Source organism: Camellia sinensis, chromosome 1, assembly GCF_055761805.1.
Source record: "Camellia sinensis isolate YWXY chromosome 1, ASM5576180v1, whole genome shotgun sequence".
NCBI lineage: Eukaryota > Viridiplantae > Streptophyta > Magnoliopsida > Ericales > Theaceae > Camellia > Camellia sinensis.
The window spans coordinates 176,669,162-176,682,320 of record NC_138961.1 but is presented as its reverse complement, the minus strand read 5'-3'; the positions used below and the strand labels follow the sequence as shown (position 1 = coordinate 176,682,320).

At 35.2% G+C, this 13,159-nt stretch overlaps 1 protein-coding gene across 1 annotated transcript; it reads left to right on the top strand.

The window, feature by feature from the left end:
• Positions 1 to 3,974: 3,974 nt before the first annotated feature.
• On the top strand, positions 3,975 to 4,547 carry LOC114262296 (disease resistance protein RFL1-like). The gene has a single exon (XM_028202651.2). It carries the CDS (start codon positions 3,975 to 3,977, stop codon positions 4,545 to 4,547), a length of 573 nt encoding a protein of 190 aa, XP_028058452.2.
• Positions 4,548 to 13,159: the final 8,612 nt, after the last annotated feature.

The window sequence follows — 13,159 nt, the reverse complement described above, 5'->3', positions numbered from 1 at the left end:
ACTGGAACTAATCACATTGGTTAAGTCATTAATTTTGACTGTGGCATTGATACAGAAAATACATGTATTGATTGAGCATTGCATTTGCATACATTGTTTGTGTGTGGGAGGAGATAGGGGATGTACTCCACGGTTTAGGGGAAGATAGGGGATGGACCTCTAAACCGGATTTTGTTTGGGAGGAGATAGGGGATGGACTCCATTAGCATCACTTTTATGTGTGCTTATTTATAGAGAAGTGTTTTATTGATACAACACTAAAATGTGTATCAATCTGGAAGTATGAAGTGTTTGATTTGAGCTTGAGCCTCATTTGTTAGTTGATATTGGAAGGATGTGAATATGATATATGTGATTCACTGTTGTAAGTTTGGCCAGGTTCTGAGCCATGTTGATAAAATTGGAAAGTAAAACGTATCTTAGACAATAGTGTCATGAGACTGTAAAATAAAGTATTTGATTATCTTGGTTAACCATCTGTTGAATGCTATTGCTTTATTCATTGCTTATATGTGGTTTAGTATATTTCTACTGGGCTGTGGCTCACCCTTTATGGGAACATCATTTTCAGGTTCAGGTGATAAACTACCTCCAAGGGATTAGCTTGGGAGGGTTTGGCTTCTGGATTGAAGAAGATTACTTATAGTTAACTGTCTTAAGTTATTAGTACATGTAAACATTCAAGCCTAGGGCTTTTCTTGTATTGAGTTAGAACTCATATTTTTGTATCCAAGTGTTGGCTTGGAAAGATGTAAGCCTGTAGGGCATTTTATTCGATGATACATGTAATGCTTTATTTTGTAATACTCTGATGAATGAATTAATAGATTGTCTTCTTTAAATAATGAATGTCAATGATATATATATAATGGGTTATTTTTGAGGGCGTTACATAAGCCCAATCATCTACTAGCACAACATTGACAAGTTGGCGAGGGACCAATCGAAAAGGGGGAGCAAAAAGCAAAGGGAGAAAATAGAGGCAAAAATCCCTACAAGAATTCGCACTTTTGCCGACTAAAAATTTAGTCGGCAAAAGTTTATTTTTAGTTGGCAAAAGTTATCCGCGACTAATTTTTTTGGTCACCGATTGAGGGTCATGAAAAGTAATTAGCGACTAAAAAGTTTTTTAGTTGGGAAAAAGTTCTAGTTGCCGGCTAAATTTTTGGTTGCTAAATATATAATTACTGCGACTATTCCATTTAGTAGCTAAAACAGTTTAGTCGCGGAAAGTCATATTTTATCTGCCAAACATGTTAGTCACCAATTATCACATTCGACGACCAAACATGTTAGTGCCAATTGCCACATTCAATGACCAAAAAGTTTGGTCGGCAATTGGCACATTCAACGACCAAATAGTATTGGTTGGCAACTGTCATATTCCATGACCAAAAAGTTTGGTTGGCAATTGTCAGATTCCATAACCAAAAAGTTTGGTTGTCAATTGTCACATTCCACGATCAAAAAGTTTGGTCATCAATTGTCACAATCCATGACCAAAAAGTTTGGCTGTCAATTGTCACATTCCATGACCAAAAAGTTTGGTCACCAATTGTCACATTCCACGACCAAACATGTTAGTCGCCAAAAAAATGTTTGCGCAACTAAAACTTTAGTCAGCAATTGACCAATTGGCGACAAAATTCTTTGTTTGCCAAAATTAATGATTTTAACGACTAAATATTTAGTCGCCAAATGTACCTTCTCACCTACCTTATTTAGTCAGCAAAAGTATTACTTATCTTTCCCGACTACTTACTTGGTCGCCAAAACAGGAAAAACAAAATCAAAATTTGGTTGCCAACATCCAACAAAATAAGCCTATAATTCATAATAGTCCATCAAATCCATTCAATATAATATGTAATTTGCAAGTATCATTCAAATCAACTGAATCATGAACATTTGACAAAATACATAAATCATCCAATCGTGAACCTGTTTAATGAAAGTCAACAACTATTATAAGTTTTCATCCACAAGTAATTCCAAACTACATATTCCTCCAATTAAAAATCCACTTGTAATTTATATAATCATCCAACACTACAACATATAAGAATTTTAGAGACCAACTGGTTTGGTTTCTAAAAGTGAAATTTTTTTTGCAAAAGCCATTTAGGGATCAATTTCTATCATAATGAGGATAGTCGCTAAAAGGTTGTCCCAAAAAGTCAAAAAAAGGATTTTAGCGACAAAATTTGGTCCCAAAAGGATAATAATTCATCACTAATGTCTAATTTTCGTTGTTAAAATTATAATAATGACACTTTTCGTAACAAAAATATTTGGTCTCTAAAAAATAATTTTGTTCCTAAATTTTAGTCTCCAAAACCTTAATTTTTTGTAGTGCAAGTCACATCCATCTAGCATAAAAATTTAAAATATAACAAATACTTGTTATTATGTTTTAAATTTTTATCCATGCGCATCTATCAAAAAATATAACTAGTAGTCCACCCAAATATTTTCCATACACGTCCATCCAAAAATATAACTACTATTCTATCGGAATATGTTCCACCAAAACATCCATTAAAAAATATTTAATTCTTCAAAACATGTAACAAGTGCCAACTAGTCTTGTACAATTCAGGTTCGTGCACAAGTTCATCCATTTGTACCAAATAAAAAGAGAAATAATGTCAGGTGCATTTTTTATGAAAAATATGCATATCAAATGATTGTAAAATTTGACAAAAACTGAAAAATTTCTAATTTCAGTAATGGTATGTTTGGTTGGAGGATTTGGGGAGGAATTTGGAAAGGGAAAGGGAAAAGGTGTGTGAAACTATGTGAAATTTAGGCATGTTTTATTCATATTTCACCTACCTTTTCCATTTCCCTTTCCAAATCCCTCCTGAAATCCCTCAACCAAACACAACATAAAGGTAACATGAACAAATTATTGAACTTTCAATACCAATTTGTAAATAAAACAACAACATTCATGTAGATATATATATATATATATATATATATATATATATATATATATATCCAACCAACATTACAATTCTATCAATATGATCATTTCCAGTGTTGTTTGTCGTCTACTTTTAATACCAACTACATTGGCCTCATCCTCGGAGTTTTTCATCGTGGTCTTTACTCAAATAAGGCTTCTTTTTATTTTTCTCTAAAGAAATGTCTGTTTTTGTTACTATTTCAAGAACTATGTGGGAGGAGGCTAAAGAGCTAGGAAAAGAAGGCACATTCAATAACAACATATCCAAACCTGCACCTCCCTTGGGGATAGAGTCCATGCCCTCTGAATTGCTCGTGCCTTATGTTTCTAAAAATTTGGCAATGACGAATGCAATGGAGGCTCTAAGTGATGACAATATCAACTTCATTGGAATACATGGTATTGAGGGTGTTGGAAAGACAACTTTGGTAAAAGAAATTGGTAAACAAGCAAAATCTGATAAGCTTTTTGACGAAGCTGTGATGGTTATAGTGTCTCAGAACCCGGACATTAAAAATTTAAGATTCAAGATGAAATAGCTGGCATGTTGGGTTTCACCAGATTAATTAATCGACCAAATGCAACTGAACGAACAAGTATGTTGTGTGCAAGACTCAGGGATGTGAAGAAGATCCTTGTTATATTGGACGATGTTTGGGCCAAACTTGATTTGGCAGTCGTGGGCATTCCATTTGGTTGTGATCACAAGGGTTGCAAAATCATAATCACAACATAGCGTGAGTAAGTATGCAATTTCATGGGAATGGAAAGGCTGAGGACAAAGATTCTTCATCTTGGTGTTTTATCTGAAAAAGATTCATGGGACTTTGTTCAAAAAGAATGTTGGCAATGTTGTTGACTCGAACAAGTTGAATATCGTGCTACTGAGGTTTGTAAAGAATGTGGAGGTCTGTCTATAGCACTTGTTACGGTTGGAAGTGCAACGAAAGGTAAAGATGACCGTAATTTATGGAACAAAGAAGCTCGAGAATTGAGAAAATCAATGCTAACAAACATTGAAGGTGTTGATCAACAAGTGTACAAAAGTCTTAGGTTGAGTTATGATTACCTGCAAGATGAGGAAGCCAAGGCTTGCTTTTTGCTTTGTTCTCTATTTCCCGTGGATCATAACATCTTAATAGAAGACTTGGTACGATATGGGATGGGGTTGAGGGCATTCAAAAAAGTTGATACAGTGCATGAAGCCAGTGGCAGTGCAAAGTCAGTGACTGACAATCTCATAGCTTCTTGTTTGTTATTAGCTAGTGACAATAAACAAGATTGTATCAAAATGTATGATGTTGTACATGATGTTGCCATAGATATTGGGTCCAAAAAGTGTTTTGTAAGAGCTAGTTGCAATTTGAAAGATTGGCCAAATATGGATAGTTTGGATCTATACACTAGCATATCATTGATGAGAAATCAAATTAGTAACCTTCCTGAGGTCTTGGAGTGTCCAAAGCTCCAAATATTACTATTACCAGGCAATGGAAATGCATGGTCATGTTCACATGAATTCTTTTCAAGGATAAATGCGCTTAGTGTTTTTGATTTCTCATTACTAGGATTTTGACAATCCAATTCGTAGACCTGATGCTTTCAATAACCAAACGTGTCTTCGAACATTAGTTCTTGATAGAATTAAGTTTGGGGACACTAAATTTCTTGGATAGTTAAAGACGCTTGAAGTCCTTAGATTAGGTATTCCTGCTGGCTGCTATGTAACAAGACCGGCTTAGTTAGCTACAACCTTATTTAGTCCTTACATATTAAATCTAATTTTATTTGATCACTATATTAGATTAAAGTATTCAAATTAAATTGTTTAATTTGAAACAATAAGAATCAAAGTAAAATTTAAATCAAATTTCAGTAGTTGTAAATTACCTTAAAAATTAATTGATTGATCTGTTAGTGATTGATAAAAAACACGTAAATCAAGAGAAAAGAAAAACTGAAAAAATTACAAAAAATTTAAGAAAGAAAAGATTGTGCCAAAACGTCATTGCATTGTAGATTTTATACCCTTCCACTATGGACTTTTATAACTTTAAGATGTGACTAACTAAGCTTCTATTTTATTCCAAGAAAAACTCTAATGTTGACATAAAGGTTAAAAGCTATCCTCAAACACAAAATTTTGAGAATTTCCAGACACACAAACACACAAAAATAAATAAATAAATAAAATAAAATTCTGATTCAATCATATTCGGTAGTGTAGTGTTAGTTTCCAAACCACACAAACAGGTCACCTTGTGCAAAATTGATCTTGCTACTTTATAAAAAGCTGAGACCAAGCATTGCTCTACCGAAAGGAACTTTTCTCAATAAAACAAAGGGAAGAATCTCATTGAGAATACTATAGGACTATTTATGGGGTTTGTTTGTAGTGCTCTATTCTCATCATGAATCATATTAGGGCCAAGGAAAATCAGAGAAGTCATGAGGCAGAGGTAGAGTAGGAACAAATTAATTTTACAATATTTAGAAATGGTAGTATTTTGATATTTTAATCTTATTATATTTAAAAAAATCAAATATCAAAAACTAATTTACATATAATAAATATAATTAGGGTGGGCAGAAAGGAAAAGAAAACACGTTTCTCACCTGTTATTGTGTTGTATTGTAGTGTAACCAAGGGGATAAGAGATGTGAACAAATCAATGTGAAGAAACTTCCTACTCTTGACATCTCATTATGATTATACTAATTCTTCTTTGTCTTCCCGAAATGAAAAATTTAAACAACTTAAAATTGGGAGTTCCCCACTTCAATTTCAAGGCTAAAATCCACTTCCTACCCTAACTTCAATTCACTAAAGCTTCAATTATTATTATTATTATTATTATTATTTTTTTTTTTCAAGTAGTCCAAAAAAGTGAATAGATAAGGGTGTTGGCCTTTATCATTTTCAATAATCCATGCCACCCATGCCTATACCCATTGCTGGAACTTCCTTTTCATCCTTTGGAAGTTCAATTTGATAAATAATAAAAAAAAGAAAATGATAAACTCAATTTGATGGATTCTAAATCATAGAAATCAAACACTTCAACCAAACCCATTTACGAAATCAACACAAAATTAAACTAATATATATATATATATATATATAAACCCTAGATGAAATGTGAGAGATGGAGAAATAGGGGAAGGGAGATGGGGGGAGAGAGAGAGAGAGAGAGAAACTTGTGATTTGTGGCGGTGGCGACGTGCGACAGTGACCAGCGATGGTGGGGTGGTGACCATCAGTGAGCGAGCGTTAGGTTTGGTGGTGAGTGGGTGTCTGTGTGTTTCTGAGATAGAACAGAGACAGAACATATCTGTGTGAAACAAATAGGGGAGGGTGCCAATATTCATACGCTTGCCTCTAAAAAATATTACCTACCTTTAGCAACTAAATTACGATTTGTCAACAAATATAACTCAATAACGACAAAATCTTTTGTAGCTATTTTGTAATTTGGCTACTAACTATTGTTTTTGTTGGCAAAATCTAATTATACAACGACTAAATTTTTTTAGTCATTGATGGTTTATATTTCCCCACTAAATTCTGTGGTCGGCAGAGAGTACCCCAATAAATAAGCCAATCTGTTGGCAACTAAAAATTTTTTGGTCGGCAAAAGGATGTGTACGCCGACTAAAACTAGAATTAGTAGCCTAAAATATAGACAAACACTGACTAAAATTATTCTTGTCGCCTATTTACATTATTTTTGTCGACCAATTTTTTTTTTTTAGTCACCAATAACTAATATATGGAGACCAAATCTCAAGTAAGTTTAAGCAGTTAGAGCTTATGACAAAGCCTCAAACAAATTGAAACTATTTTAGTCAGTCAAAGTAGAAATAATTAATGGCATATTGAGACTAGAAAATACTGCCTTCAATTGAAGATGTGTGTAGTAGCACTTCATTTGAAAGGGCAATTTATGAGCAAATTTATTATTGCAAAACCTTGACATAATTTTCACTACAGTTGACATCTATTTTCTAATCATCACCTTAGAAATAAGGAGATCCAATTCATAGCATTAATCATTATGCATTACTAAATAGTGTAACTTAATAAATGGGGTGTTGCAATGGTGGGCTGGTTTTAGCTTTAAAAGATTAGAACATAAAATCTAGAAGGCCGTATCTTTGGCAGTTCCATGGTCCATTTGGTAGCATAAGAATGAGATTGTGTTTTTAGGTAAGCAACCTAATATGAATGTGCTTTGTGATCTAATTAAAAATAGAGCGGCTTGGTGGGTTAAAACAACATCTCCAGATTTAAATGTGCTCCATTATAAGTTGGGAATGAAGATTTCGATTATATGATCAATATTTGTAAAATGCTCACATTAACAAATTAATATATTAACTCGAATATAACTAAGCATTAAATCAGAAAATATATATATATATATATATATATGGTCACCAATGGGGGAGAATGATATAAATAAGTCTAAGGAACACAAAGTTTGAATCATCTCCAACAATTTATACACAGTTAGAGACCTAGACAACACAAATTTCCCTAAATTCTAATACAAATGCAAATTATAATCTAAAATGTAATTCACACCTGTTAGGTTTTTATCTTGGCAATTCCATTTGACAAAACTCCTTTCAGTTGTAAGTTTTTTCAACTTTTATTTTAGTGAGGCTATGAGTTTTTAGATGTGAATCCAACTCGAATTGTGCCTATGCAGAGGAGTTTGTGATCTTAATCCTATCATGTTTGCCACTTCGTCGACTATGTCGGGGGTCGTAGTCGAAGTTGTTTGTCTGCTCGAGCGGAGATCGCGACCTTTCAAAAGTTTCACTCGCTTGCAAAAGTATTGGGAGTTGTTTTTCCCGCCCGAGTGGCCATTCTTACGCTTGAGTGTAGATTTTCTCGAGCGACCATTCTTGCACTCGAGCGGAGATCGTGAATCTGTTTTCTATAAATATGTGTTTCAGTCTGATTTCATGGTACGACTGCCAGATCTTCTTTTTGGGTATTAAGATTTTCATCTGGAGCTTCTTTGCTTGTTTCCTTTGATATCTGTGAGAGTTTAATCATGAATTAAGTGGATTATATCAAAGGGTTTGTTTGTTTTGTTTTATTCACAAAAGAGAGTGTTGTTTTTCGGTGGATTTTGAGGAATTTAGGCCTGAAGCTTTGGTGGATTTTGGAGTGGCTCGTCGTTGTGGATTCGACATCGACATTGTGGATTCAACGTTGTACAAGACAATTCCGAGGTGAAGACAAATCTGGAAGAGACACAGAGAGGTTGGTTCGATTTGGGATGGATTCGCTAGGCAATCGAGAGTACACTTGTGTAATTCCTTCATGTCTTCTTGGTGGATTATTTTGTGATTTTTGCCCGTAGTTTTTTTTATCACAATTGGAGGCGCTCCAATTGTGGTTTTTCCACATAAAATTGTTGTGTCAATTTGTTTTAATTGTTTGATTGGGATTGTTATTTGCTATTTAAAATTGATACATAATCACAAATTAATATCTGGGGGATTTTCTAGAATTTTTCAACACCCTATTAACTATATCACTAAAAAAACCCAGAAACTAAGACACAAAATTTAACCAAAATTTGGGTTTTTACTTGCACAATTGGCGATAAGACGATCTTAAATGATGATGATAATGAGGGGAAAGAAACCAGTGGCCTCACCACCCTTTGTAAGGGAGGAGCTACCGATCGAGCTTCTGTGGGTGATGGATCTTAGGTGACGGTGGCTAACAATTAGGTGACTTGGTGCTCTGGTTGCCGGTGACCGTGGCTGTTGGAGCGGTGGTAAGAGAGGGAGGGGAGAGAAACAGTGGAGAAGGAGAGGGAGAGGCGCTAAAGAGAGAGAGAGATACGCTGGTTTGTTTAGAGATTGGTTTGAAACAAAATATATATATATATATATATATATATATGTGGTCATTTTAGACAATTCGCGACAAAACATATTGGTTGTCAATTAATTTTATAAATCCCTCCAAAATTTGAAATGTCCCCCTCCAAATATTTTAGTTAATTGGCAACTAAATTTTTTTTTAGTCGCTGAAAATAACTTTTTTGGCGACCAAACTTTGTAGCCAAAGATAAAACAAATTTAGTAGCCAAAACTAAAATAAATTTTGGTCGTCAAAGATAAAAAATAAATTTTTATTTATTAATTGGCAACTAAATAATTTTAGTAGCCAAAACAAACTATACAGCAACTATCAAATTTTGTAGTTGCTGAAAATAAATTTTTGGCGACTGCCACTTTTGGTCGCCAAAGATAAAAAGTAAATTTTTGTTTTTCATTCGGCGACTAAAGAATTTTAGTAGCCACAACTAACTATATAGGGACTAAACTATTGTTTAGTCGCTGAAAATAAATTTTTGATAAAAACTAAATTTTTGTTTTTCATTCAGTGACTAAATAATTTTAGTAGGCAAAACTAACTATACAGTGACCAAAATATTGTTTAGTCATAAATTTTTGGCGACCAAACTTTTGGTTGCCAAAGATAAAAAGTAAATTTTTGTTTTTCATTCGGCGACTAAATACTTTTAGTAGCCAAAACTAACTATATAGCGATGAAAATATTTTTCAATGGCTAAAAATAACTTTTTGGCTACCAAACTTTTGGTCGCCATAGATAAAAAGTGAATTTTTGTTTTTCATCCGGTGACTAAATAATTTTAGTAGTCCAAACTAACTATACAACGACTAAATTTTTTTTCAGTCGCCAATTGTGGCATTTTTAGTGACTAAATTTTTTTCAGTCACCAATAATTAATATACCCTGACTAAAAAAATTTAGTAACTAAATATCGTACTTTTGCCGACTAATATAATTTTTGGTCGCCAATTCCACAACTTTTGGTGACTAATTTTTTTTTAGTCATCAAATTTGGTCGCCAAAACTGTAATTTGTTGTAGTGAATAGAGATCAAATAGCTAAACAACTCTTATATCCCTAAGTAGCCTCACATCATTACTTCAAAAATAACTAGATAATAGCAAAATCAACACATCAACATCTTCAATTTCCTTGAGTGCCCTTCTCAGTGTGGAGCATTAATCCTCACCTTCTTCTTTGACTTACACCAATGGGCCATATGTTCTTTGAATTCTTCAACAAATATTGAAAAGATAAACAGTCACCGGCACTGAAAAAATTATCGGCGGCTAGCGCCGGTAGCTGACGGTAGTGAGGTGGATAAATAGTTGATATTGAACAAATAAATGAATATACAGATGACATGTGTATAGATAGTGTGATATTTGAACAAATAGTTGGATATTTGAATAGATAGTTGCATAGATAGGTGACATATATACAGATAGTATGATATTTGAACATATAGACATAGGTAAGCTTCGAAAATAATGTCCTTTTAGCCCAAAAATATTTAAGCTTGGGTCTACTAGCCCAAGAGTTTTAGAAATAGACTTTTAGCATAAATGCCATAAAAAAAAAAAATCAATTTTGATTTGGATTCTTTAGAAATGACTATTTGATATGAGGATGTAGAGACTTTCACTCATTTACCATATTTGGAAATTTACCCAAGATGGATTCAAGCCGGAGGAAGCAAGTTGATCAACAAGGAGGATGGATTCCAGTCGTAAGGCAGAGGGGTAGACAAGGAAAAGGGGGGTGGGGAGGATGTGAAAATGTTTTCACCATATTTGTGGATAATATACCAAACTCAGTGAACCCGAAGGGGCTCCACAACCTATTCACTAAGTTTGGTGTGGTAAAGGATGTGTTTATCCTGTATAAAAGAAGACGGATAACTAACACAAGATTTGGTTTTATAAGGTTTGATTGCTATGTGGTTGCAACCGTTGCAATGCAAAAAGCAAATGGGCTATGGGTGGATGATAAGGCATTAGAGGTAATGTATGCAGATCTTGGCAAGGAAAAGATAGGGGGAATAGAATCAACAAGGCCAGTGCATTTTCAAGCTAAGGGGCAAAATGGCCAACGGGGGGAAGGAAAAAGTTGGTTAGCAGTCTCTACATACAGACTAGAGGTCATATGTGGAGGCAGTACTAGGCAAATCATGTGTTGGCAAAGATAGCATTACTCTGAAGACTGAAGAAATAGAGAATGAGTGGTTGTATGATAGTGTAGTTCTCCACTTGAAGGAGAACTATGCTAAAATTAACTTGAAGAATGAAATTGAAGCAATAAGAGTGGAGGATGTTTTGGTACGAGAAAGTGGGGGCCGTGATGTGGTGTTCACATTCAAGTCCAATGAGAAGATGGTACTGAAACTGAAGCCCATTAAGGAGTTGATTATGGATTGGTGCAAGGTTATTTCTGAAGGCAAATCTAGACTGGTCCTAGAGCAGGAAAGGTGTGTCTGGCTAAGCTGCTATGGCATTCCATTAAACCTATGGAATAGTACAAGTGTGAAGAGGATTGGTGGGTTATGAGGGAATTTCCTGTATTTTGAGGGAGATATGAGTCAACCTAAGTCCTTTGTATGTGCCAAGATTAAGATCTCCACCAAATGCATGAAGCTAATTAATAAGGTAGTAAACTTGGAGTGCAGACGTGTGATACATCCAGTGAGAGTTTGTGAAGAACAAGTGGTGGTGGCAAAAATGATGAATGTGGTGTGCAAGTGCTAGAAGAATCAAGAGGTGGAGGTGCTTGGTAGTTCAAATGATCTAGAGGCACAGGGTATAACAAGGAGCAATAGGGAAGAGGAAGGGGATAATGACGTGGAGGATGAGTCAGACCATGTTCTAGACCTAATGAATGATGTGGCTACAGATCTTAAGGCAAGTGGAGAGATGAGGAGTGAGGAGTTGGAGTAGGAGATGTATTGGGTAAGTGATACTATAGTTACAGAGTAAAGAAGTGTTGTAGAGCTGGCAATGGGAATTGGGAACAACAATATAGGGTCACCAACTGGTAGAGAGGAATGCAGGACAATGATGGGAATGGGGAACCACAGTATAGGGTTTGCTGCAGTTGACATTGGAAAAAGTCAGAGCATGGATGATCATGTCCTAACGCGAGGCTATGTTAGAAGCTTAGGTGGGTCAAGTCTCAATAGGCTTAGACTAGAAATAGAAGTGGTATTGGCCATAATAAAGGGATATGTTAAGGTCATTGGCTGAAGCAAGTCCAGCAATTCCAAAATGGGCCCAAGGATCAGATTAGTAACACTGAGGAGGGTAGTGGTGCAACTGGGTCAGTTATGAAAAGTTCAAGTGTATCTAAAGCCCAGGAGCTGGAGCTTAGTACTCGACATGCAAAAAACAAGAAGGGGAAGAAGAAGGTTAGTTTTACAACTAAACATGGTCATCAGCACCCAAAAAGGGTTCCTTTAGTCGACTCCGAAGGTATGGTCAAAGAGGGGTCTCCACAAGCAAAGTAGTCCCAAAAACTGCAGTGTGGAGAGCAGCAGTAGCAGCAATTTCTCTATCAGCCTCGATAGAGAATGCGATAGATAAAGGGAGGCACACACTAACTAAAGCCCAAGCAACCTTGAAAACGGAGGAAGTTTTGGGAGTGAAGTACAATGGGAAAGAGGGTGAAGTGCTTAACAAGATTGTGGAACTTGAGCTAAAGGATAAGAAAAGAATTGGAAGAGGGGACAAAGGTGGGGTATGAAGCACACCAACTGGGGTAAATCCAAGGAGTATTATTCTTTTGTTATGAAAATACTAACATGGAATGTAAGAGGGCTGGGCAAGAAGGAAAAGAAAGGCAAAATTAGGAAGCTTTTGAAAGAAAGATAGGTGGACATGGTGCTGTTCCAAGAAACAAAAAAATCTGAGATTTCTGAGACTGAAGTAAGATCATTATGGGTTAGAGTTAACATGAAATTTATGGCTGTGGACTCTGAAGGTGCAGCTGGAGGATTGCTCTGTGTTTGGCACCCAGATGTGTTTCAGATATTAGAGTGCTGCAGCAATATGAGGTTTATACTGCTATCAGGTACCTTCTTTAACTCTTTTGAATGTGCCATTGTAAATGTTTGTGCACCTAATGAAATGGGTTTAAGAGGGAAGCTATGGGACAACTTAGTAAAATTAAAAGAGGATTTTCCTAAGCCTTGGTGCTTGGGTGGGGATTTTAATGAGATGAGGCATATTGGAGAAAAGAAAGGGTGCTTAAGAAGAGATAGGGGGAATGATGGAGTTTAATGAGTTTATTAAAAGATGTGAAGTGTCTGATCT

Bases quoted from the DNA above. Each gene is read 5' to 3' on its own strand.
- LOC114262296 (XM_028202651.2), top strand. From the start codon at position 3,975: ATGCTAACAAACATTGAAGGTGTTGATCAACAAGTGTACAAAAGTCTT.